The sequence below is a fragment of the Salvelinus alpinus genome, chromosome 7 (genome assembly GCF_045679555.1).
Source record: "Salvelinus alpinus chromosome 7, SLU_Salpinus.1, whole genome shotgun sequence".
Lineage (NCBI taxonomy): Eukaryota > Metazoa > Chordata > Actinopteri > Salmoniformes > Salmonidae > Salvelinus > Salvelinus alpinus.
In genome coordinates, this window is record NC_092092.1 from 47,447,980 (window position 1) to 47,475,415 (window position 27,436).

Genomic DNA, 27,436 nt, shown 5'->3' on the forward strand with positions numbered 1-27,436 from the left:
TTCGCGCCACTTTGCTAGCTTTCCGTGCTAATTGACTGGAGAAGAGGACATTCTAAATCCAAACAACGATTGTTCTGGACAAAGGACCCCTTGTACAACATTCTGATGGAAGATCATCAAAAGTAGGACCCATTTTATGATGCTATTTCATATATCTGTCGAACATGTGAACTAGTAGTTTGCGCCCAGATTTTGGGCACGCTCTCGCCATAACGTAAACTGCATGTCGTAATGAAGTTATTTTTAGAATTCTAACACGGCGATTGCATTAAGAACTAGTGTATCTATCATTTCCTATACAACATGTATTTTTTAGTAATGTTTATGAATAGTTATTTGGTCAGAATATGTGAGTGTCAGAAAAATATCCGGACGTTGTGGGAAAAAGATGCTACGTTAGCACAATGTATAACCACTGATTTCAGCTCTAAATATGCACATTTTCGAACAAAACATAAGTGTATGTATAACCTGATGTTATAGGACTGTCATCTGATGAAGCTTATCAAGGTTAGTCAAAAATTATATATCTTTTGCTGGTTTGTTACGATCGCTAACTTTTGCTGCTGGTAAATGGCTTGTGTTTCTGGCTATCGTGGTAAGCTAATATAATGCTATATTGTGTTTTCGCTGTAAAACACTTAAGAAATCGGAAATATTGGCTGGAATCACAAGATGCCTGTCTTTCATTTGCTGTACACCATGTATTTTTCAGAAATGTTTTATGATGAGTATTAAGGTATTTGACGTTGGTGTCTGTAATTACTCTGGCTGCTTCGGTGCTATTTCTGACGGTAGCTGTGATGGTAGCTGCAATGTAAAACTGATTTATAGCTCAAATATGCACATTTTTCGAACAAAACATAGATTTATTGAATAACATGTTATAAGACTGTCATCTGATGAAGTTGTTTCTTGGTTAGTTTGGTTGGTTCTTGGTTAGTTAGGTTGGTTTTGTGCATGCTACCTGTGCTGTGAAAAATGTCTGTCCTTTTTTGTATTTGGTGGTGAGCTAAACATAAATATACGTGGTGTTTTCGCTGTAAAACATGTTGACATGTTGGCTGGATTCACAAGATGTTTATCTTTCATTTGCTGTATTGGACTTGTTAATGTGTGAAAGTTAAATATTTCAAAAAAATATATTTTGAATTTCGCGCCCTGCACTTGAGCTGGCTGTTGTCATAAGTGTACCGACATCGGGCTTGCAGCCCAAATAAGTTTTAATACCCACTGCTAGTAGCCATGTATTCATCTAACAGTAAATGTGTAAATGTAATGTCCTAAAGTTTGTAGGCTACTACCCATGAGACATATGGCCAGTGCGCATTTTGCCTGCACGTCGCTCCATATCTCAGTCATATCTAATATCTTGGTTGTACAATAGTTGCTATTGAGCTGAATATTTAGAGTTAAAAAGTATACCTACAGAAAGTTAAGACCCTCCTCTCTTTGACGGGGACAAGGGGACGACGCTTCCAAAGCTGTGCTTTCCTGCAATTGCATTTGGAAATGTTACACGATCAGAACGCACATCACTCTCGAGCACATGGGGGAAGAGGAGAGTGGCTCGCTCATCACAGCAGCAGGCCCCAACACGGACTCAGGGGCAGGGCAGACACTTTCATTAAAGGAATGGGGATAATGTACTTTACTGTTTGACCAAATCATGGTTTGAGCCGCCCCCAAAAATTGGACGTTTTGAGTGTGGTGACAATGTAGAACAGGGATCATTAACTAGGTTCAGCCGCGGGCCAATTTTTTTCTTGAGCGGATGGTCGGGAACATAATTACAAATAATTTGTAGATGGCAAATTGAACGCAAGAAGCCCAAACAGATATAATTTCAAACCTTCTCTTTACAATGCAACGACCTTAGGCATGGGAGCCTACAAACCGGCTGAGGCCTCCCAGGTAGCTCCGGCTCCAACACCCAGACATCTCCTCCAACACAAAAACACACCAAAATAAACACTCCCTGATGCTTCCCTTTGTTGAGTCTCATTCTGTAACGAGTACGCTGAGAGTCGGGGAGGAAGTTCAGGGAGTGAATATATTTAATAAATACCCAAAACAAGAAACACAAGCGGCGCACCAACATGAAACATGAACAGAAACCATGACGCCTGGGGAAGAAACCAAAGGGAGTGACATATAAAGGGCAGGTAATCAAGGAGGTGATGGAGTCCAGGTGAGTGTGAGTCTATTATGTTCAACAATTTTTTTTAAAGCCCACCAAAACAAAATATTGTCCAGCCCATCTAGCATTTGCCATAATTGCCAGATGGCCAATCTGCCCCTGGTCCCAGTAAACAATTGGTCCAATTCCAATGGGAAGCAGTCCTCATTAGGTTAGGGAAGGAAGATACACTGGAAGATTATCATTAAAAAGATGGAACATGAAGATAGGCAGAGGTGTCATGCCCATAGTGGGAACAGGGGCACGTGCCCCCTGAGATTTCTCCTGTTTACATACATAATAGTGAAGTCATCAAAACTACAAAATAACACATATGGAATCATGTCGTAACCAAACAACTGTAAAACAAACCAAAATATATTTTATATTTGAGATTCTTCAAAGTAGCCACCCTTTGCACACAAGTTTGCACACTCTTCACTATTATTCTGCAATGTAGAAAATAGTCAAAATAAAGAAAAACCCTTGAATGAGTAGGTGTGTCCAAACTTTTGACTGGTACTGTATATATTAAACATTTTTGTTGTTGCTTCTCTGTAATACTACTAGCCACCTAGCAATTTGAAGTTGCCCAAACTCCCAACCTCATAACTAACTACCAAGAAGCCATTTCAGGCTATCAATGAAGTTTGAGTGGCTAGCTTGTTTTACCATCTTAGCTGGCATGCCTGCTGGCAAGGTTCGTAGACTTTAGAAAAGTAAGCAATTACTAAATTCATTGAATAAGACTCACATTCCTTTAAATCTTTTACCCATATTTTTTTGCAGAGATGCAGATTTAGCGTCTTAAAAATGTAGCGTCTTAAAAAAAGAATAACTACCAGTCAGACACAGACAACTCAAGAGGTACGCTTAGATATGCAGAAAAGTAAACATATATATATTTTTTTTTACATAGATTTAATCATAAGGATTATGGCTCTAGATTGCAGGAAAAAAAGCTGTTTCAGGTATATGAAAGTTTATCCAATTTACGGATAGGTGGCCTATCCCCCCTCAGGATCACCCTCCAGCCATTCTCACGTTACGTACTTTGTGCCCCCTCAGATTTATGGGGTGCATGATTTTCCTGAATATAGGCCTATAATTTGTTTTGAGATGTACAGTAGCCTGCCATACTGCTGTGGCACACTGGGTGTAAAATGGGCGCTCTTCCGTTCCTTTAGTCAGTTACCCTTCTTTCAGATAAACAGATGCCAAACTGTCTTGACCCCCCCAACCCCGCATCACAGGTGTTCAATGTCCTCCCGAACTCTGACCCTGCCCCCCACCTCCAGAGGGTAGACACAAGATACTTTGGGACCACAACCTCTGCTGATCTAGAAGCACCCAGCATTGCCATGCACAATACGGTCCTTGTTGATTTCCAAGAATGTGGCGGGCCAGGGCCCCTCTGGACAGGCTTCCTGTGGGAAGGCCTTTCATCAGGGCTACAGAACGCCTTCCTTCAGCGCATTCACAACACATTAGACCCACACTGAGGGAGGCAAACCAGATCAGGTGAATGGAAAAACCCTTTGAATAGGGATATGCGTTCTATTTTAAATGTGGTCCCAGAGTAGCCAAACACAAGGGGTCAATGTTGACCAACTACAGTCACAATATTTTTGCTTCACTGGTTTTTGCTTCACAGGTAAATGTGGACATTTTTTCAGTGCTTTCCTTTCCTCTGCTGCATATGATCTGTCGATGGGGGAAAAAAGGAAATGCACAACATGCCCATGCTTATTAAATGAGATTGCGTACAGTAGCTGGTTTCCTCCTAGGTGTTTGAGGGAGACCCTGCCAGAAGACTCCCGTTGGGATGAGAAACAGTTCAGCCTTTGATCAGATAAATGTACGTGCATCCTTTCAAGTCGTTTAGGCAACATTTCTATGCATCTTTATTCACCGCCACTCAGACTATGTTCCCTGACAATTATGCCTTATAAGACGTCAACACACAGTGCTACATTCAATCAAAAATCATACGGAGGACATTCCCAAACAGCCATCATATAAATGGCACGGCAACACGGTCTGGGAAAAGAAACTAAAGCCTTTTTTTCAGTTTTATGCCGAACCCCTGTTAAACCATTAGCCTTCAAGGGTCATTAGAATACAAAAAGGTAATCTAAGCAGCTGTTGAGACCAAAGACAGCTGTTGTCAAGATAAATCAAAGCAACAAACAGAGTGGAGGGGATGCACTTTGTATACCTGATGCTATTCTGACGATTCTTCTCTTAATAAGTGAGCATAAAGGCCTATTAAATACAATATTTAGGCTATATCGATGCATAATTAACACGGCACAAGTTATTTTTTGTCACAACAGAAGTGGTGCATGTTGACACCTGTTTTGTTGTATTTCTGAACATATACACACACCTTACTAATGTTAACAGGGTTCATAGGGGTCACTCGACCCAGATGCCACATGAGTGGAAGTGGGAATAAAAGTAGGAAGTGGAAATAGCATATATGCTTTCTCTTTACCCAGTCCAGACAGAATGATGTGACTGTGTGGATTTGTGTGTGCTAGAGGTCTTCACGGATCCACCCGACTCAGGATACACCCAAACTTTTCCCTCGGGTCCTGCATAGCCTATCGCCTATTTATTTTACGCTAATAATGTGAATTTATTGACTTATAGAAGACATAGCCAACATACAAAGACCTATTAGTTAACCAGAAGAGCAACTGGGCTGATAAACCACATTTTTTTGTCACTCGGGTCTGGTCTAGATCCTGACCCACTAGGGTATGGGTCAGGTCTAGTTGTCGTTGCGTCCATTTGGTTTTGGGTCTGATTGTCCTCGGTTCCGGATCAAACTTTTTGGACGCAAAAATACTGTGTGTGCGTGTATGAACAAAAACTTAAGGAATATGTTATTTTAATTGACATATACTGAACATAAATATAAATCCAACATGTAAAGTGTTGGTCCCATGTTTCATAAGCTGAAATAAAAGATCCCAGAAGTGTACCATTTGCACAAAAATCTTATTTCTCTCAAATGTTTTGCACAAATTTGTTTACATCCCTGTTAGTGAGCATTTCTCCTTTGTCAAGATAATCCATCCACCTGACAGGTGTGGCATGTGAAGAAATTGATTAAACAGCATGACCATTACTCAGGTGCACCTTGTTCTGGGGACAATAAAAAGCTAATCTAAAATGTGCAGTTTTGTCACAACACAATGCCACAGATGTTTCACGTTTTGAGGGAGCGTGCAATTGGCATGCTGACTGCAGGAATGTCCCCCAGAGCTGTTGGCAGAGAATTACATTTTCATTTCTCTACCATAAGCTGCCTCCTACGCCGTTTTACAGAATTTGGCAGTATGTCCAACTGGCCTCACAACTGCAGATGACGTGTAACCACAACAGCCCATGACCTCCCATCCAGCTTCGTCACCATCCAGCTTGTCCGCAATGAAGCCCTTTTGTGGGAAAAACTAATTCTGATTGGCTGGGCCTGGCTCCCATGTGCCCCTGCCAAGTCATGTCAAATCCATAGATTAGGGCCTAATGAATTTATTTAAACAGACCGATTTCCTTATATGAACTGTAACTTGTTGAAATTGTACATGTTGCGTTTATATTTTTGTTCAGTATATATGGTTAGGGTAGGAGTTACGTGAACGAACGTTAGTTGTTAAAATACAACCCGTAGAGTGAGCCTATACATTTAATGCTTTGTGTCACTGGACAGGCTCCAGCCAGACTACTTCTACCAGGGAACGGCTTCATGGAAGCCTGAGAGAGGAGAGAGGCTCAGCCTTCGAGGTAAGACGCTTAGCCCTCTAAGACGTGCTTGGCTGGGGGTGGATTTACACTACCTGAGTCATCGCCCCGTCTGTAGAAGGTGAGGTCATCCATGGTGTGTGTGTGACCGTCAGATCACCTCAACTGTAAAATAACATCTACTCTACAAGGGTCTCCCCATGTTCATTCATCAATGGTAAAATCATTATTCCAATAGTGAGGGCGGGGGAAGGGGTGGGCTGGCTGGTGACAGAGAAGAAGGGGATAGAGGTGCAGGAGGGGGTGGAGGGGCTTCACCTGGGAGCACCTGAGGAGACAATTGACCGAGAGAGATTCCCCTCTCACTCGGTTCTTGTTGGATATTGACACCACAATTTCAAAATAACTTTTATTTATCATCATCATCATCCCAAAAAGAGGGCCATTTCATATCATGGTGAAGTTATGAACCAAACATGAAATTAAGTGGACAGATTTCCATCATTGCTTGCATAAGAACAGTACAAAAAGTGACCCTTGGAAGAGGGTTCAGTGGACGTTCCATGCGCAAAAATACTATAAAATATTACAACTGGCAGCTCCAAAAATAGATCCTTATTACAATAGTAATTAAAACATTGCATGAGCGTCAAATGAAGAGAAATAGCTCCAAACCCTGTCATCTGTAGCATATTTAAGACAATACGGTAACGTTTCATCAGCGCAAACTAGGGATTCTTGCCATCATAAAATGCTAGTATGAACTTTTCCCAAAAGCATGTATTATGAGTAATACGTGCGGTACTGGCAAACATATAACCATCAAACATGCCAATGAAGGGTACCTTCGGTTCTTTTAAATCAAATTAGATTAAAATATCTGTAAAAGAAAGCTCTCTAAAAAAAATCTCACTTCTGTGGAGATGTTCTTTACACTACCAAATGGAGCTCATACCAGTAGTGATATTTTATACCTCAAAATGCCAATAAACTGGGTAAAGCTTTTTGATTAGCAAATAGCTGATCCTTTCCAGTAATTTTGATCCAATATGTCCAAATAAAACAGTAGAACATTGACAGATAACTTTGTTCCTCTTTTGCTGTGTAGCTGAGAAGAGGCACCGATTTCTCATGTTCAACGTTTGTGCGCACACACACACACACGTGATGTGTATCTAGCACCCTGGATGACTGACATGGGGTACTGTACTGAAGCCATCGTGCAGCCATCTTGGTACTCCTCCTCCATTGTAAAATAGATTTTAGAAGCTATAGAAATACATTTATTAATGACTACATTCGTTTTTTGACACATTTATTCTATTAGACATCTAAATGCATACTTGTATTATACTATTAAAACATTTATTACTAAATGTTATTGTACCCACTATAACAACAAAACACTTATATACATGTTATTTTGTCATTGAAACATTTAATTGTAATACTGGGGAGTGCCAAGATGGCCGACCGGTGGCTTCAAAGCTTCTCAAAGGCCAATACATAGCATCAGCAATCCAGGGTTTATATACATCATTGGTACAGACAACTAGGTTGCTATGAAAACAACAATTCCTCTGGCAGTCTTCCGTTGCTCAACCAACTGTAGTTCTCTTTGTCGAGCCCCATACCCCGCAGGCGAAAAACAACAAGTACACTTAAATTAAGCAGCCTGTCCCAGAGTCCACAATAACTTACTGTATGTCTAACTTAATAAATATACCCTGCTTCCGCTGGATTTTGCTAAGAGAGCAGAAGTGCTGAGGAGCGTCTTGCTCACCGCCTCTCCTGAGTGGTTATCACTTCTTTTTGGGGGGGGGGGTCAAAGGTCAATGGAAGGGCTCAGAGGGGTCAATCAATGCGGTTCCCGCATATCGTGAAGCGGTCTACATCCAGCAGGTCGTTTTTAGGGGTCCTGTGCTTGAGCTCTGTGCCTTCCGTCCCATCCCCCTCGGGAGTGGCAGGGGGAGAGGGGGTGAGGGGGTCAGGGTCCGGTTCTGGGCTGGTGGAGGGTCTGGTTGGGGAAGTGGCGGGAGGGGCCATAGTCTCTGCCTGTGGTGTGGGGATGACGGTGGGGGTAGGCTGGGTGGTGACAGTGGAGGGGGGGGTGGAGGTGCAGGAAGGAGTGGATGGGGACCGCTCAGACCACGGATCCCCTGACAGATCACCTGATGAGGCAAATGACACATAGAGAGAGAGGTAGATTTAACACAAACAAACATACTGACAAGCATTACTTGGTAATTTGAGAAAAGTTAGCAACACTAACGGTAAGTAACACTCACACATAGATAGTAAGCAACTAAACATCATCATCATAAACTTCCTTTTTGATTAGATTTGACTTCAGAGTGACCAAATAAACTGGACAACCAACAACATTGACTTATAGAAATAGAAACGTACCTATATCGAAGGATCAAATAGACAAATCTACAGTAATACCAGTAGACTCCTCAAGTCCACCCATCATGGCCTTAAATGCCAGTATGCAGTATAAATGGCATTACATTACACGAGTTAGGTCAGGCAAATAGAATAATTCATACCCTTCGATATTTATCAATATATCCTCCAAACACCAGCTTCTCAGGCATTATCACTTTTCTACAACGGGTTACCAACATATTCAAATAATGATCGATATGTTTTCATAAAAAACGTTATGTTGATTCATTTATTCATCCTTCCACAAGCTATAGTCCCGACACAAATCTAGGGTTGCTAGAGACACGACCCAGTCGTTCAGTCTTTTTGTTCGGTATCTATGGACGCGACCCAGTCGTTCAGTCCTTTTGTATCTACTGCATCTACCAGTCGCGACCCCGTCTACTGTATGGACACGACCCAGTCGTTCGTGCCATACTGACTGGAAACATTCTTATCCCTTGCTTGCTAGCTAGCCAACTACGGCTAATTTACAGTCACGCCAAAAAGTGCAGCCAGAATAACAGCAAAGTAGCTGCATTTGCATAAGCTGTTTTCTAGTGACATTTATTTGGATACATCCATACCAATGATCTAATGAGGCGCGATTTCACCTGGTATAGCAAATGTGCTCTCTCGTCAGGACACTGTTGTTCAGAGGAGCTAGCGAACAACACAGCTAACATAATCACTTCAAACTGAAGCTGGAAAGACTGCAAACTAGCTGCACCTTTTTTTTGTATATATCCATAAAAATGATGCCAGCTGATTCATGATTTCAACTGCCTGAGAACCGCTGCCTGCCACTCCCTCTCGTCCTGACTCCCGACCCCTACACATTCATTACTATGTGACAGTTGAAGATTGAATTTAAAATGTAGAAACAATGTTGCAAATATCTGAGAGACAGACAGTAAAGGTTTATACAAATCTCCACGGTTGAAAACAAAATGTTAGTCTAAAAGAAATGTGATATCATGTCTAGATGCTTTTTATAGTGGAGATCAAGTGTATAACTTCCCTGCCTGGGCTGATGAGACGGTGGATTGCGCAGTCAGATGGAACAGAGCAAATAGGCATTTAACCGTCATAGATTTAGCCGGTGGTAACTTGTGGAATAGACACCAGCTGGAATGCGCTTTTAACCAAATCAGCATTCAGGATTAGACCCACCCGTTGTATAAATTCAAATAAAAGTCGAGTGAAGTAGAAGAAGCATATCAGCACATGGGTTACTACTCTATGGAGAAAGCCATTTGCCTAAGGCGCCGACATGCTTCACTTGCATATAAAAGAGTGTGTTGCAAATTAGACTTTACCAGGCGGGCAGCAAATCGTGTGTGTATTCCCCAGACTGCATGAAATAAATGTGTGTTCCTCTAAAGGCAACAACACATGAGCAGGGGATACAGCAGGCCTACTTTAGAAAATGCATTGTGGTACTGAACCAGTGGTATAACCATATAAATTAGGAATTGGGGTCTGGGGAAGGGTACCAAAAAATGTCTGCAGCATTGAAGGTCCCCAAGAACACAGTGGCATCCATCATTCTTAAATGGAAGAAGTTTGGAAACCCAAGACTCTTCCTAGAGCTGGCCGCCCGGCCAAACTGAGCAATCGGGAGAAAAGGTCCTTGGTCAGGGAGGTGACCAAGAAACCGATGGTCACTCTGACAGAGCTCCTCTGTGGAGATGGGAGAGCTTTCCAGAAGGACAACCATCTCTGCAGCACTCCACCAATCATGCCTTTATAGTAGAGTGGCCAGACAGAAGCAACTCCTCAGTAAAACGCACATGACAGCCCGCTTGGAGTTTACCAAAAGGCACCAGGATTCAACTCTTTGGCCTGAATGCTAAGCATCACGTCTGGAGAAAACCTGGCACCATCCCTGACGCATGGTTGTGGCAGCATCCTGCTGTGGGGGTGTTTTTCAGCGGCAGGGACTGGAAGACTAGTTAGGATCGAGGCAAAGATGAACGGAGCAAAATACAGAGAGATCCTTGATGAAAACCTGCTTCAGAACACTGGAAGGTTCACCTTCCAACAAGACAAGTCTCTGAATGTCCTTGAGTGGCCCAGCCAGAGCCCGGACTTGAACCCGATCAAACATCTCTGGAGAGACCTGAAAATAGCTGTGCATCGAAGCTCCCCATCCAACCTGACAGAGCTTGAGAGGATCTGCAGAGAAGAATGGGAGAAACTCCCCAAATACAGGTGTGCCAAGCTTGTAGCGTCATAACCATGAAAATTAGAGGCTGTAATCTCTGCCAAAGGTGCTTCAACAAAGTACAGAGTAAAAGGTCTGAATACTTTTGTGAATGTGATTTCTGTTTTTTAAATAAAATAACAAACATTTCTAAACTTATTTTTGCTTTGTCATTATGGGGTATTGTGTGTGTAGACTGATGAAAAAAACACACATTTTTATCAAATTTTAGAATAAGGCTGTAACTTTATAACATGTGGAAAAGGTCTAGGGGTCTGAAAACTTTCCATAGGCACCTTAAACATATGGCACCTCCAATTAGAACCAAATCGTTATGAAGAACGAGGCAAACTAGTCTGTTAGTATAGTAAGGAATCCATTGGAATCAGGGGGCTAAAAGTAACCTGTTTCACCAGGGCGGTATTCAATAGGCACCATCCAGAATGAAACGGACTAAAACAGGGTGTGACTACCTGAACTCGTCCAATAAGAGACGCTCATATCCATTTTCCGACGCAAAACGTTTTGCTACGGTGTGCACTGATGGACGCAGCCCAGAAGAGACAGCTGGGTTGGGTACAGTACAGTTATAGATGGGCTAATTAAGAATAGCAACGCAAGCGTTCAGTGACTTTCTAACCCACGTGATATGCATTGGCACTTTAACATTTCACGTACTATACTGCTGATTATTTTGCCGGAAAACTGTGGTTCTGTAAAAACACAGGAGTGAGAAAAGCTTTGATGTGACGTGGTGTCACTTGTCGCGCTAATGCTCTCAGCGGGCTTGTCTGCCATGCTGGAGAAAAAATACTGAAGCTCTACACACACACACAACTGACAATTTATCTCGGTCATCCGCATCGAGCAGCAGTTTCAGTTTTGAATTTCAGTAGCAGTTTCGATGTGGATGAAGGAGAGGCGCGTGCGCGTGTGGAGATGCGGGAGGTCAATTACCCGAGTCGGAACACGCATCTGCTTGCTTGAGGCTGGGTTTGGCAAGCTGGGATTGCTAAGAAGAATGAGTAATTGAATGGAACCGAGTGTCTTATTGAGGCTGTATGTGACTGACTGGGTTCAAATCTGGGTCTTCTTCATGCCTTCAGATTGTGTTAGCCCGCTGAGCGAAAGGCTCAGGGAGGTAACACAAATCTTCATGGTCTCATGCAAGGTTTTTACCTGTTCCCTAGTCATTATTATAAAAGAGAAGATGTTCCCTCGCCTGGTAAAATGACGGTAAATGAATATAAATACTAGGGTATTTGTCTGTCACTGGGTACCTGAGGGGGCAGTACACCTGGATGTCTTGCTGGTTCGACTGGGCGTCTTCCCGGGGGCGGCTGTGGGGGGCTTCTCAAACAGCTTGTCCTCCATGTTGGCTCTCTTCACGTACACACACGACTTCCCCAGCAGCACAATACTGTTAAGCACTTTCAGGGTCACCATTCTACACAGGGAAAAGACAAGTAATGATATCCAAGGTGAAAGTGAGAAGAGAAGCAGACTACAGTATAGTCATGTGTGTTTGTTTCCCCATTGTGAACAGGTCTACATTTGATTCTATATGGAAATACAGATAAGGTATACTGGTATGGCACATATTTGATATAAAATTTAAAAAAAATTGCCAATTCAAAAGTTTCTCAATCTCACCATATCAGGGCTCTACTGTGCGACCATTTTACACACATATGCGCTTAAATATTTAGCTGCGCGACCTGTAATTTTTATTTAGTAACACCAGTGGGCCTACAAAAATTAAGGATTCTAGTTTTAATACCTCAAATGTTTTTCATTGTGCTCCTAAATTTCTTAGTGTTCGCCTTTTTTAAATGTATTTTTTTACTTAGGCGCACACATGCTCCTTGTAGAAAAGGTCTGTGTAGAGCCCTGCGTATTAGGGAATAGCAACACCACCCACAAAACAGCCATATACCTCACACTGAGTATGAAGGGTTTTTACAGTGGAAAATTAAAGTTAGGCTTTACAACGCTAAGTTCATGGACAGAAAACAGCTCCGGGACGCACTAGGCTTCTGCATATCTGAAGCTTATGATGCATTTGAAATACGATCGAGAGAGACAGCCACATCTAGGTCTGTGGACCAAATGCCCTCCGAGGGCTTTTGCAAGCCGTACTGTGGTCTTTTCACAGATACCAGGGTCTGTTGGGAATACAGCTATTTAAAAAAAAAATAGCACTGGAGATAACAACATTGTATTTCACCTCAGGCTAACTCTTCAGTGGTTTATACCCACAGGGTGAAAAAAAAGAAGAAAAGTTCAAAAAATAAAAGCCCTAACTAAGCCAAGCAGAGGGCTAACGTGAAGACTCATGCTAAAGTAACTCAATGGGAACAGACTGGCACGGACATCATCGAGGCGCCCCATTTAAATGCGCCTAGGACATAGCGTGAATGCTATGCTCACAAATAACGCTAGCCGTATTGCGGGACTGACGCGTCGGGTTTGTCTACGAAACTCGCGGAAGGGGTGCTATGTAACTGCAAATCATCAAACACGACAGAGAATAAGAACTGGATTTGAGTCTTACCCCATGTAAAAGAGGAACACACAGGAGCAGGACAGGGCTCCCTGTACATTCACTGAACTCATCACCACTCGGATTAGCTGTCAATTACAACATCGAGAAGCTTCAGCAGAAACGTTGTTGCACGTTACAGCTAATCAGAATTAAAATCAATCCAACAAAATGTAGTTACGTCAACCACATTGTCGTGCAACTAATAAACAACGTTATACAAGACGGAACTGTTAGTTGATCGACATCAATACAAACACAATCAAAAGCATATAATTAGTGCCCACTTAAACACACTGGCCATCTACATATAATGGAAGGGGAACCACTGCATTGGACTGGTGTACAAGGCTGATCTTACCAGGACTGCAAGAGGAAGAGGAATGAAGCCCATTCTTCTGGCTACGGAATCGCTGTAGTCTGTGCAGGCCTGCCCATTGACAAAAAACAAGCCTCAGCCACACATCGACTACAGCAGTGAACAAAACCCATTGATTGAAACTGTAGGGATAGTGGAGCTGGATGCCTAAATCACTGTGTTCGAGAGATGCTACGTACGTTTTTCTGCCGACAGCTGATGAGATCGAAGGCCAGGCTGGCTCTGTATTCACTGTATACCTGCGGATACAGAACAGTCATGTTATTATCACAGAGACGAACAGAACACATAGTTTGTTATTATAATGTATCACTGTGGTTTGATATGAAGCTTGTAACCATCTGCTATGGCTCTGAGAAAAACACTTGATACCAATAGACTAGACCACAAGTGAGTACGACCGACTGGATTTGAAGACCGTGTTAGCCGGCTGAGCTAAAGCCCGGGCAGTTTTCAGGTCTCAGCGAAGGTTACTTGTCACGTGAGAACGGTTCACCAAACCTGCTGCCATTACACTCCTCCCCCCTATGACCAACTCCTCCTCGCGGAATCACGGCACCAACGATTCCGACTGAATTCAAACCCGCATCTCCTATTCGCCACAAGACTGTGTGGGCCCTTCGATCTGAAGCCTTCGGGTCTTAGGCAAGGTTTCTCACCACACAAGAGCTGGGGATGGGTCATGATTGACAGTGGGATAGCTCGTTGTTGAGGCTGAGGATGAGAACGTTGCTAGCCCAGTAGCCCTATTGGGGCATAATGTGATGTGTTGTGATTTAGAAATAGGGCAGAGGGGAGCGGAGGGACTCATGGCACGCTACAGAGATTGAGGCACACAGCAGTGTGGGCGGCTAGCTAAACAACAGTACCACGCTGTACATAAAAACAGGGCCAACCGCTGTGTAATCCTTCAAACATGAACGAAGCAGACCCTCTCCAGTGAACATATATTTCACAGTCACACACCCAGAGGGAAATGTGTTTTCTTAATCAATTTATTCAGTAGATTAATTGAAATTCTTATTCAAGACATTCAAAAGCGCAATGTATTCCTAATGGGGATTGTTGTATTTGTGAACTGTGAATTTCAATTAATTCCTTGAAGTGGGTGAATTAAAAATGGGATTTGACCTCAAAATACACCGCTCCCTCTTGGTGTGCGACTGTGTGCAACATGAAAGCTTTTCAGTTCCTTTAACTCCAACTCATCGTTATCATCCGTGTGACCCATCCTTACATCTGCCGTGATCTCGTTGAACTTGGTGATGAAGGCGTGTTTGATGACGTCCACTGCGATCTCTGAGGCGATCACCATGATGACATCAGGTAACAACACCCAGAGATGATCTGGAGACAAGACAACTGACTTGTGAAGTGAATTTCTAAAATCTACACCGTTCTTTCTTTACCTTACCGAAAATCTGGTCTTTTTTTATTTATTTTTTATTGACTCAAATTGTACATTTAATGATTTCTTGGTTTAATCATATATTGTTTTAGGCTTAGTACAATAAGTTAAACAGTAGTGGATTTGACTTGAACAAAAGATAAAACACAATCTTCATATCCATGTGGTGCAGCAAGTCTGCCCAAAATGGTTGTGGATGAGGTCTAGGTTATGCCATAAGGCTCAGATCCTGTCAGAGTACGACTTGAGCATCATCACCGTTGCTGACATCCCAAATCTGTCAGGGCCAGCTGACTTTATTAAGAGAGCTGTCAGATAGCGCGGCCTTACTCTCATCACCTCTGTCCTATCAACATCACAATGTCTTTGGGGGTTGAATGGAACAGCTTAAAAAAAGGGCACCAAGGATCAGGGTGATTTCTTTTTCAACGGTAGCAGTAGCAACAAACTGTGGGCCTCCTGAGAAGCGGTCTAAGGCAGGGCATCGCAGCGCTAGAGACGTCACTACAGACCCGGGTTCGATCACGGGCTGTATCACAACCGGCTGTGATCGGGGGTCCCATAGGGATTAGCCCAGTGTCGTCCGGGTTAGGGGAGGGATTTGGCCGGGGGGGGGGGGGGGGCTTTACTTGGTTCATTGCGCTCTAGCGACTCCTTGTGGCGGGCCGGGTGCCTGCACGCTTTCCCAGGTGCACAGTGTTTCCTCCAACACGTCGACCTTCGCCTCCTGAGCCCGTCGGGGAGTTGCAGCGATGAGACAAGATCGAAATTGGGGAGAAAACGGGGGTAAAATAAAAAATAAAAAAATCTAAAAATCACCCGTTCCTGTGAACATAATAAAATGGATCCAAGAATTCCCTTTGCATGTTTAGCTGTAGTGTGTGTGAAATGGTTACCTGGGCTCCATGAGAACTGCTCCATGTTCCTGAGGCAAACGATGAGAAGGAGCACGTAGCTGGTGAACCGTTCCTTGATATCTAAAATGCAAATACATACATATTCGTTACTACCTAATACTTAGAATCATGTACCAACATCACTATGTAATATCAACAAAAAAGGGCAGCCATTTTTCCCCATGTACTTTCAAAGCTACATACATCATTTGGCATAAATATCCTATTCGTCGCGATCCTGTGTGGTTTGGAAGCAAGTGTAACTTGCTAAACAGACTGGATCTTCAAAGACGCAAGCAAATTGCAAGAGGGGGGGGGAAATAGGAAATGATTAAAGCTTATTTTCGGGTCCTTGCGTTCCTGCAGAATGACAGCAACAAAGATGAAAACATGCAGCCTGCAGGCACAAAGAGGAAGAGTTCAGGATGCATTTAAATCTATGGCGCATTTCTTTCGTGTTATCAAAGCTGAATAAACAGCTCTGATTGCCGCTTCAAAAGGACGAGAGAGAGAGAGAGAGAGAGAGAGAGAGAGAGAGAGAGAGAGAAGGCTTAACCCATCGCATAGAGAAAAAAAAAGACTCAGAGCGAAGAAAATGTCTAACATGTAGAGCGTTTTGAATCAGAGAAATAGTGTTAGAAATAATGTCCGTAGCACAATTAAAATGTACAGTGTAATGCCCATGGCACAAGTTACAGTAACTTACCACTGTTGGACATCTGAAAGAGGTTGTTCTTCTCAAACTTCTTGAACACACTTCCTTTGATCTCCACAAACTGTACATGCAGGAAATACAGGAACATGTATTTGAGTGTCCTCTACATTTTAGGATTACGTGTGTGTGTGTGTGTGTCTGAGTGCGTGCACACTCACGTTGTTGGACATCATGATGGTGAGCAGGGACTTATTGTGGGAGTTGAAAGCCACGTTGAGCGTTGACGCCTGGACCATGATGAGGATGGCATGCAGGACTGAGACAGAGGCTCAGGAAAACACTGAACATGGTGACAATAGCATCGGCTGCAGTAAGGGGTGGGTGTTTGAGTGAGCGTGTGTGCACTCAGATTATTGACATATCATCAAAAAAACAACAACGCTAACTGAAAGGTGACGCCTGTAAGATGATAGAAGTCGAGGTGTTACAAATTCCTACAGTAGAGTTCTTCCTGTGTGCATTTCCTAGTATCCATGAAGGATACAGACGTAGAATACAGCCATGATGAAATGGGGGATGACCCCAATGCTGTCTCTCTTCCTCTCTTTGGGCTCTGTGGCCGTCCAGTAGAGAGCGTCAAGGATGTCTTGGCCAAACGACGAGAACAGCCTGTCGGCTACCTAAACAGGGAAGGCAAGTAGTTCAAGTCAAGTTAAGCATGGGTTAATGATGTGACTTGCGACGTGTAAGTGATACAACGGGTGACAGACTATGACAGATTACCAGCGCTTAACTGTATGTCACTTCTCAAATCAAATTTTGCGCCGAATACAACAGGTGTTGTGGGACATCTTGAAGGGACTGATAATGGTGAAATGCTTACTTACATGCCCTTAACCAACAGTGCAGTTGAAGAAATAGAGTTAAGAAAATAATTTACTAGATAAAATAAAGTTTAAATAAATAAACACAGTAGAATTACATAACAATAACGAGGCTATATACAGGGGTTACCGGTACCGAGTAAATGTGCGGGGGTACAGGTTAGTCAAGGTAATTTGTACATGTAGGTAGGGGTAAAGTGACTATGCATAGATGATAAAGAGCGAGTAGCAGCAGTGTAAAAACAAAGGGGGGGTGGTCAATGTAAATAGTCCGGGTGGCCATTTGATTAATTGTTCAGCAGTATTATGGCTTGGGAGCAGAAGCTGTCAAGGAGCAGTTTGGACCTAGACATGGCGCTCCAGTACCGCTTGTCGTGCGGTAGCAGAGAGAACGGTCTGACTTACGTGACTTGAGTCTATGACAATTTTTTTGTATGGTTTATAAATCGGCACACCCTTAGTTACCAACAACCGGATGCATCCAGTTCAGGGATACAGCTAATTCAACCTAGCTTCCTTTATCGCTGAAAACAGGATGTGGGAACTCCACTCAGACGTCTTTTTACGCCAGCTACAACAATTTTTTCCCTAATAACATTTTCCCTAATAACAACCATTTCAGATGAAACAGGGTATCCGAGGCCCTAATCAAATACTTCAGCCAACAATAATAGATTTTCCTTGACGTAGCCCTACTCACTGACCTAACGCGACTGGACCAGTGAAAGCTATAGAGTGGAACCATTTGATCACATTCCTACAACAGCTCTAAATCCAACCCATTGTACCTCCAGCATGTTGTAGATGATGTAGAGTTTGATGACGGACTGTCCCCGGATCAGGTGGTACATCATGCTGTAGTCCACGTAGTGCATCATGGAGTAGCACAGCACCATTATCAGTCCCTTCAAGATGTCACACACCTGGGCCGGCTGCAGCAGGCGAGAGCCACTGGCAGAACACACACACACACGTTACAAATAGAACCTTGACATACATCTGCATGTACACACACAGCCTAGTCATACATCTGCATGTACTGTATGCATGTACACTACCGGTCAAACGTTTTAGAACACCTACTCATTCAAGGGTTTTTCTTTATTTTTACTATTTTCCACATTGTAGAATAATAGTGAAGACATTGAAACGATGAAATAACACACATGGAATCATGTAGTAACCAAAAAAGTGTTAAATCAAAATACATGTTATATTTGAGATTCTTCAAATAGCCACCATTTGCCTTGATGACAGCTTTGCACACGCTGGGCATTCTCTCAACCAGCTTCACCTGGAATGCTTTTCCAGCAGTCGTGAAGGCGCTCCCACAAATGCTCAGCACTTGTTGGCTGCTTTTCCTTAAGTCTGTGGGACGACTCATCCCAAACCATCTCAATTTGGTTGATGTCGGGAGATTGTGGAGGCCAGGTCATCTGATGCAGCACTCCATCGCTCTCCTCCTTGGTAAAATAGCCCTTACACAGCCTGGAGGTGTGTTGGGTCATTGTCCTGTTGAAAAACAAATGATCGTCCCACTAAGCGCAAACCAGATGGGATGGCGTATCACTGCAGAATGCTGTGGATGCCATGCTGATTAAAATAAATACAATCAGACAGTGTCACCAGCAGAGCACCCCCACACCATAACACCTCCTCCTCCATGCTTTACGGTGGGAAATACACATGCGGATATCATCCGTTCAACCACACCACGTCTCACAAAGACACAGCGGATAGAACCAAACATATCCATTTTGGACTCCAGAGCAAAAGACACATTTCCACCGGTCTAATGTTCATTGCTCGTGTTTCTTTGCCCAAGCAAGTCTCTTCTTATTGGTGTCCTTTAGTAGTGGTTTCTTTGCAGCAATTCGACCATGAAGGCCTGATTCACCCAGTCTCCTCTGAACAGTCAATATTGAGATGTGTCTGTTATTTATTTGGGCTGCAATTTCTGAGGCTGGTAACTCGAATGAACTTATCCTCTGCAGCAGAGGTAACTCTGGGTCTTTCATTCCTTTGGCGATCCTCATGAGAGCCAGTTTCATCATTGCGCTTGATGGTTTTTGTGACTGAACTTGAAGAAAATCTGGATTGACTGACCTTCACATCTTAAAATAATGATGGACTGCCATTTCTCTTGGCTTATTTGAGCTGTTCTTGCCATAATATGGACTTGGTCTTTTACCAAATAGGGCCAGCTTCTGTATACCACCCCTACCTTGTCACAACACAACTGATTGGCTCAAACGCATTCAGAAGGAAAGAAATTCCACAAATTAACTTAAGGCACACATGTTAATTGAAATGCATTCCAGGTGACTACCTCATGAAGCTACAGTTGAAGTCGGAAGTTTACATACACTTAGGTTGGAGTCATTAAAACTCGTTTTTCAACCACTCCACACATTTCTTGTTATCAAACTATAGTCTTGGCAAGTCGGTTAGGACATCTACTTTGTGCATGACACAAGTCATTTTTCCAACAATTGTTTACAGCCAGATTATTTCACTTATAATTCACTATCACAATTCCAGTGGGTCAGAAGTTTACATACACTAAGTTGACTGTGCCCTTAAACAGCTTGGAAAATTCCATAAAATTATGTCATGGCTTTAGAAGCTTCTGATAGGTTAATTTACATAATTTGAGTAAATTGGAGGTGTACCTGTGGATGTATTTCAAGGCCTACCTTCAAGCTCAGCCCCTTAATGCATGACATCATGAGAAAATCTAAAGAAATCAGCCAAGACCTCAGAAAAACAATTGTAGACCTACACAAGTTTGGTTCATCCTTGGGAGCAATTTCCAAACGCCTGAAGGTACCACATTCATCTGTACAAACAATAGTACGCAAGTATAAACACCATGGGACCACGCAGCCGTCATACCGCTCAGGAAGGAGACACGTTCCGTCTCCTAGAGATGAACGTACTTTGGTGCGAAAAGTGCAAATCAATCCCAGAACAACAGCAAAAGGACCTTGTGAAGATTCTGGAGGAAACAGGTACAAAAGTATCTATATCCACAGTAAAACGAGTCCTCTATCAACATAACCTGAAAGGCCGCTCAGCAAGGAAGAAGCCACTGCTCCAAAACCACCATATAAAGCCAGACTACGGTTTGCAAATGCACATGGGGACAAAGATCGTACTTTTTGGAGAAATGTCCTCTGGTCTGATGAAACAAAAAAATAACTGTTTGGCCATAATGACCATTATCATGTTTGGAGGAAAAAGGGGGAGGCTTGCAGGCCAAAGAACACCATCCCAACCGTGAAGCACGGGGGTGGCAGCATCATGTTGTGGGGGTGCTTTGCTGCAGGAGGGACTGGTGCACTTCACAAAATAGATGGCATAATGTGGAAGGAAAATTATGTGGATATATTGAAGCAACATCTCAAGACATCAGTCAGGAAGTTAAAACTTGGTCGCAAATGGGTCTTCCAAATGGACAATGACCCCAAGCATACTTCCAAAGTTGTGGCAAAATGGCTTAAGGACAACAAAGTCAAGGTATTGGAGTGGCCATCACAAAGCCCTTACCTCAATCCTATAGAACATTTGTCAGCAGAACTGAAAAAGAATGTGTGAGCAAGGAGGCCTAAGAACCTCACTCAGTTACACAAGCTCTGTCAGGAGGAATGGGCCGAAATTCACCAAACTTACTGTGGGAAGCTTGTGGAAGGCTACACAAAATGTTCGACCTAAGTTAAACAATTTAAAGGCAATGCTACCAAATACTAATTGAGTGTAAGTAAACTTCTGACCCACTGGGAATGTGATGAAAGAAATCATTCTCTCTACTATAATTCTGACATTTCACATTCTTAAAATAAAGTGGTGGTCCTAACTGACCTAAAACAGGGAACTTTTGTAGGATTAAATGTCAGGAATTGCGAAAGACTGAGTTTAAATGTACTTGGCTAAGGTGTATGTCAACTTCTGACTTCAAATGTAGTTGAGAGAATGCCAAGAGTGTGCAAAGCTGTCATGAAGGCAAAGGGTGGCTATTTGAAGAATCTCAAATCTAAATTATATTTTGATTTGTTTAAAACTTTTTGGGTTACTACATGATTCTGTATGTGTTATTTCATAGTTATGTCTTCACTATTATTCTACAATGCAGAAAATAGTAAAAATAAAGAAAACCCTTGAATGAGTAGGTGTTCTAAAACTTTTGACAAGTAGTGTACACACACACACCCTAGTCATACATCTGCATGTACACACACACACAGCCTAGCCACACATCTGCATGTACACACACACACACACAGCCTAGTCATACATCTGCACGTACTGTATGCACACGTACACACACAGAGCCTAGTCATACATATGTACGCATGTACACACACAATCTAATTACATTAGTGTGCCACAATTTAGTAGGCCTAGTGCTTGTGATCACACTGTTGTGAGATATGACACAGTGAACATTGGGATCTTGGTTGGCTGTTAGCTTCATGCACTATTAGGCTATAAGGTCAATGTCAGGACAGGAGTCATGTGTGCCGTGTTGAAGTGGTTTAATACCCACAGGGGTTGTCAAGGCACCAGTAGAACGACTGTGTCTAGGTCTTTTGAGCATCCGGGACTATATGTTATTGGCTGATGTTAATGGTGCTCGTTATAAACATTATAAATAGAAACTTTTGTGAACTCGGGGTTGATCGGGGTTGGATGGAACATTGAACACATTCAACCGATGATGAGTTGGGGGGGGGGTGAATAAAGTAGCTAACCAAATCTGTTACATTAACACATATGTAATGTAAGCTACACCAATAATAAGTAGGAGAATCGAAAGTTAAATGGCGCGCAGCATGAGAGCATGCTAGGGGAAGACCGACAAATCCATAGGGCTTTTGAGTCTCTGTTGGGGAGTAGAAGGTCAAGACATGGAGCTAGTTATGTGAAAGGCTACTAAATAGACGGATCTACCGTAGATCTAAGCTAGTATAACTACTGCATACTAGCACCTTAGTCCTTTGCATGCCCACCACTTTACTACGTATTACTCAAACTAAGGCCAGATTTCAAATCGATTGCAGACGGTGGATTTCTGGATAGTGCTTTCAAGCGTGTGTTTCATTTGTACAGCAGCCCGTCCCGAATGGATGGAGCTGACTTTGCGGTATTCAAGAATCCACTACCTGCAATAGATTGAATAACGGCATAAAACCCCACAAATGAGACTATCCATCAAATACCCTCACCTTGGTGAACTTAAAGAAGACGTTGCCAAAAAAGCTTCCTAAAAGGGAGTGGGAGGGGGAGAAAAAAAAACAACACACCTTTTAAGATTTCTCAATGCCTGCGGTAAGACTTAGAATAACCATTCACAAGGGGATCGGCCGGGGAGGTGCAAAACGTCGCAGTAGCTCAGTCTGTCTGTCTGTCGGGAGGTTATTTGGGGAAGGTGGCAGTGACGCTGGGGTGAGAGAGAGGGGCTTGAGTTCAAAAAGTGCAAATTAGAATGCTTTAAAATCAGGTGTCTGATCTACTTCCCAAATTGTGTGCAGTGAGCATTGAAGTATGAAGGGACGCAAACAGCTTCATAATCTTCGTTATCATAAAAGTTATGGCAAGATGGACTTCGGGTCACTGTTGATTGTTGATAAATACTGGGGGGCCTGGAAGATTTCTTTCACTTATTCAATCATTTAGAGATCAGTGATAACCTCAAAAGAGAGGAAGAAGGAAGCATATGCTATATCATATGCCAATTCATACTGGGGCATAAACAAGAAGAATTCACTGCTGGTGCTCTGGCACCCTCTACTGGCCGCACTCACACAGCACTTTGGCACATTCTAGTGGACCTTTGCAGAGGAGTGACCAGTGAATGACCCATAACATGACACTGCTTAGGCTATTAAAGTAAAATGCACGATGAGAGAGAGTGTACTCTCTGTCGTGCCAGTGTATGTTAGTGAATGCCAGGCCCTGTGTAACGCTGTTCCCCTGGCACAGGCACCAGGCACCAGCCATCACCATGAATCTGATAGCCCCCTAGCTGACTAACTGCAGCTCAGGCCAACAACAGAGGTGTGTGTGTGTATAAAGGTCAGTCATGCTTCGCTGCCATGCAGACAGACACAAAAGGGCATGCTGCATCATCAAACGGCTCTCACAAAGGCCACAGCCATCAGCGCTGAGCTGTGCTGTGTGAGAGGAACAGTTTTTCAGGACAAAGTACTGGAATACGTGTTATTAGCGGAGGTGTGGAGTTTTGGCTAAGCCTCTCTTGGGGCATCTCAGATCTGAAAGATTGAGTGTGCCGACAGCTGTTCGTCAGTTAAGACATCGTTTTAACTATTGAAATTACAATACATCATCTTTGGCCTTACACGACTTCCAAAAAAATGACAGGGTAAGGTCAAAACACCCCCAAAAAATGACACTCAAAGATATAGGAGTGGACTTCGCAAATAACCTTTGCAATTCATACTCATTTTCTGTATAGAGAGTGGATAAGGTACATTAAAATGTTTTCAAGCTAAGGAATTCAAAACAGCACATCTTGAACTCTGGAGTGCCATTTGAGGTGTGGTCAAACATATCACTTATCAGTTCATTTTTTGTGGTATGTTTACCTTAGAAAATACCTCAGTAAAGCTAGTAGTCAGTCACAGTGCCTGAATACGGCTTCTGTGTCCGTGTGGGGATTGAGAGAGAGTGAGGGTGCTGAAACTCGAGGCGTAGCGAGCTCAAGCCATCTGTCGACGCAATGCCTTTTACTGAGCATCTGCAGCGCACAGCTATCGCCCATCCACTACCACAGGCCCCCGCAAGCTGCAGGCCTCCATACAAATAAATCAGCTACTGCTTTCCCTTCAGTTAGGCCTACATACTCTGACATTATGCATACCGTACACACTCTGGAGAGAGATTGTTCAGACAGGAGTCCTCAAGCAAGCAGGGAGAACGGCACATTGTTGGTGTGTTGTAATTTGATGTTAAGCATTTCAACAAGACTGTGGGAAATCGGTTTGGTGGGCCAGTCTTGAAGAAACCATGTCCACTATGTATATGAGCCCTTGCAGGGAAAGCGTACAGTTTAGTATACGTGTTGCCGTGGCGAGCACAGCCCCGTTTGTGAACACTACTTAATCCAAAATGGCGCCTCGGTGGCTTTAGCATGGAGCATGAAGAACACAGCACAAAGCTGCATATCAGGACAAACAAGATGGAGAAACTCTATTTAATATAAATGTTATAAAGCTGTGGCAGACGTGAGACTAGCGTACCTGCTCCGATTGCAGTAGGGGCATACGTTTGCCCTGCAGGGAAAGAAGGCAAGGGAAGAAAGTGACCTTGGTACAGACCAGTCACAGGCAAACCGAGTGATTACAATACTTACTGTAAAGTATACATAAACCTAGCTTACGTATGTATCCGTCTTCTGAAGGGCCAAATTCTAACTAGATATACTACATGCAAATCTCACTGATATCAGGGCGTGATTTACATGAAAGTTTGAGTGACACACTCAAATCAAAGTTAGGATTATGCCCAAAGTGCAATTCACTTGGGGACCTAGGTCTATTTTCTGGGAAAGCTGGGTGATATCAAATCAAATCAAATCAAATTTTATTAGTCACATACACATGGTTAGCAGATGTTAATGCGAGTGTAGCGAAATGCTTGTGCTTCTAGTTCCGACAATGCAGTAATAACCAACAGTAATCTAACCTAACAATTCCACACTACTACCTTACACACACACACAAGTGTAAAGGGATAAAGAATATGTACATAAAGATATATGAATGAGTGGTGGTACAGAACGGCATGGCAGATGCAGTAGATGGTATAGAGTACGGTATATACGTATGAGATGAGTACTGTAGGGTATGTAAACATAAAGTGGCATAGTTTAAAGTGGCTAGTGGTACATGTATTGCATAAAGATGGCAAGATGCAGTAGATGATATAGAGTACAGTATATATACATAAGAGATGGGTAATGTAGGGTATGTAAACATTGTATTAAGTGGCATTGCTTAAAGTGGCTAGTGGTACATTTTTACATAATTTCCATCAATTCCCATTTTTAAAGTGGCTGGAGTTGAGTCAGTATGTTGGCAGCGGCCGCTAAATGTTAGTGGTGGCTGTTTAACAGTCTGATGGCCTTGAGATAGAAGCTGTTTTTCAGTCTCTCGGTCCCTGCTTTGATGCACCTGTACTGACCTCGCCTTCTGGATGATAGCGGGGTGAACAGGCAGTGGCTTGGGTGGTTGTTGTCCTTGATGATCTTTATGGCCTTCCTATATTGCCCTATACATGTTTCCCCATTTACCACTCCTGTTGTAAACTTAAATTCCAAGAACATAGTGCAAAGTGCAAAGAACATAGTGCAAAGAATCATCTGTCATAGATAGATATGGTAGTGGTCACAAAACAGGGATATTTACAATCGAATCATGCAGTGTTTCTTTGTCAGTGCCAGAGCTGCGTTCAGCAGGGCACCACTTTGCGGAACGTTCAGATAGAAACACATCTGGTAGAACAGACACGCATTTCAGATCCATTCACGGCATTTCTATCTGCAACGTTCAGTACGGAGCACCCAGTGAAACGTGACCCAGAGTGTGTGTGTGTGTGTGTGTGGGCTCACCCGAGGCTGCAGCAGGGCAGGGTGAGGAGGTGTAGCAGGGCCAGCAGCACCCGGAGGGGAAGCAGCGTGAACACGTAGAGGAAGGCATCCAGACACAGGAAGAAGCCAAAGATCATCAGCTGTAGGGTAGAACACAACACACACAGGTAAAACATGGCTGCTTGATCCCACCTACAAATAGAGCCAGTGTCTACGTGTGTGACTACGAAGGCAACGTTTAAGTTTAGAGCGTCAGTGTCTCTCTATCTCTACAGAATGGCATGTTTTTGTGTTGACAGGGCAAGCCGTATATACAGATCAAAAATATAAAACGCAACAATTTCAAAGATTTTACTGAGTTACAGTTCATATATAAAAGGAAATCAGTCAATTTAAATAATTCAATTAGACCCTAATCTAGGGATTTCACATGACTGGGAATACAGATATGCATCTGTCGGTCACAGATACCTTAAAAAAAAGGTAAGGGTGTGGATCAGAAAACCAGTCAGTATCTGGTGTGACCACCATTTACCTCGTGCAGCGCGACACGTCACCTTTGCATAAAGTTGATCATGCTGTTGATTGTGGCCTTTGGAATGTTGTCCCACTCTTTTTCAATGGCTGTGCGAAGTTGCTGGATATTGGCAGGAACTGGAACACACTGTCATACATCGATCCAGAGCATTCCAAACATGCTCAATGGGTGACATGTCTGGTGAGTATGCAGGCCATGGAAGATCTGGGACATTTTCAGCTTCCAGGAATTGTGTACAGATCCTTGCGACATGGGGCCGTGTAATATCACGCTGAAACATGAGGATGGCGGATGAATGGCATGGCAATGGGCTTCAGAATCTCGTCAGGGTATCTCTGTGCATTCAAATTGACATAGATAAAAATGCAATTGTGTTCGGTGTGTGTAGCTCATGCCTGCCCATACCCCCACCGCCACTATGGGGCACTCGGTTCCCAGCGTTGACAACAGCAAAACGCTTGCCCGCACAACGCCATACACGGGGTCTGTCATCTGCCCAGTGCAGTTTAAACCAAGATTCATCTGTGAAGAGCACACTTCTCCAACGTGCCAGTGGCCATCGAAGGTGAGAATTTTGCCCACTGAAGTCAGTTACGATGCCGAACTGCAGTCAGGTCAAGACCCTGGTGAGGATGACGAGCCCGCAGGTCAGCTTCTCTGAGACGGTTTCTGACAGTTTGCGCAGAAATTCTTCAGTTGTGCAAACCCACAAACATCAGCTGTCCAGGTGACAATCCCGCAGGTGAAGAAGCCGGATGTGGAGGTCCTGGGCTGGCGTTGTTACACGTGGTCTGCAGTTGTGAGGCCGGTTGGACATACTGCCAAATTCTCTAAAATGATGTTGTAGGCACTTATGGTTGAGAAATGAAGATTCAATTTGCTGGCAACAGCTCTGGTGGACAATTCTGCAGTCAGCATTCCAATTGCAAACTCCTTCAAAACTTGAGGAATCTGTGGCCTT

The 27,436-nt window shown here is 43.2% G+C and overlaps 1 protein-coding gene across 1 annotated transcript in view; it reads right to left on the bottom strand.

Moving 5' to 3' along the window:
- Positions 1–6,324: 6,324 nt before the first annotated feature.
- Positions 6,325–27,436, bottom strand: part of LOC139581105 (transmembrane anterior posterior transformation protein 1 homolog) — a 36,873-nt gene continuing 15,761 nt past the window's right edge. Inside the window, exons 3-14 of the mRNA XM_071410520.1 lie at positions 25,959–26,077; positions 18,118–18,280; positions 16,990–17,125; positions 16,664–16,761; positions 16,497–16,566; positions 15,791–15,871; positions 14,724–14,833; positions 13,666–13,725; positions 13,469–13,537; positions 13,120–13,196; positions 11,846–12,012; positions 6,325–8,100 (exon numbers count right to left, since the gene is read on the bottom strand). Coding sequence (XP_071266621.1) covers positions 7,784–8,100; positions 11,846–12,012; positions 13,120–13,196; positions 13,469–13,537; positions 13,666–13,725; positions 14,724–14,833; positions 15,791–15,871; positions 16,497–16,566; positions 16,664–16,761; positions 16,990–17,125; positions 18,118–18,280; positions 25,959–26,077 — 1,467 coding nt within the window. The 3' untranslated portion in view covers positions 6,325–7,783. The remainder of the gene's footprint in view (positions 8,101–11,845; positions 12,013–13,119; positions 13,197–13,468; positions 13,538–13,665; positions 13,726–14,723; positions 14,834–15,790; positions 15,872–16,496; positions 16,567–16,663; positions 16,762–16,989; positions 17,126–18,117; positions 18,281–25,958; positions 26,078–27,436) is intronic.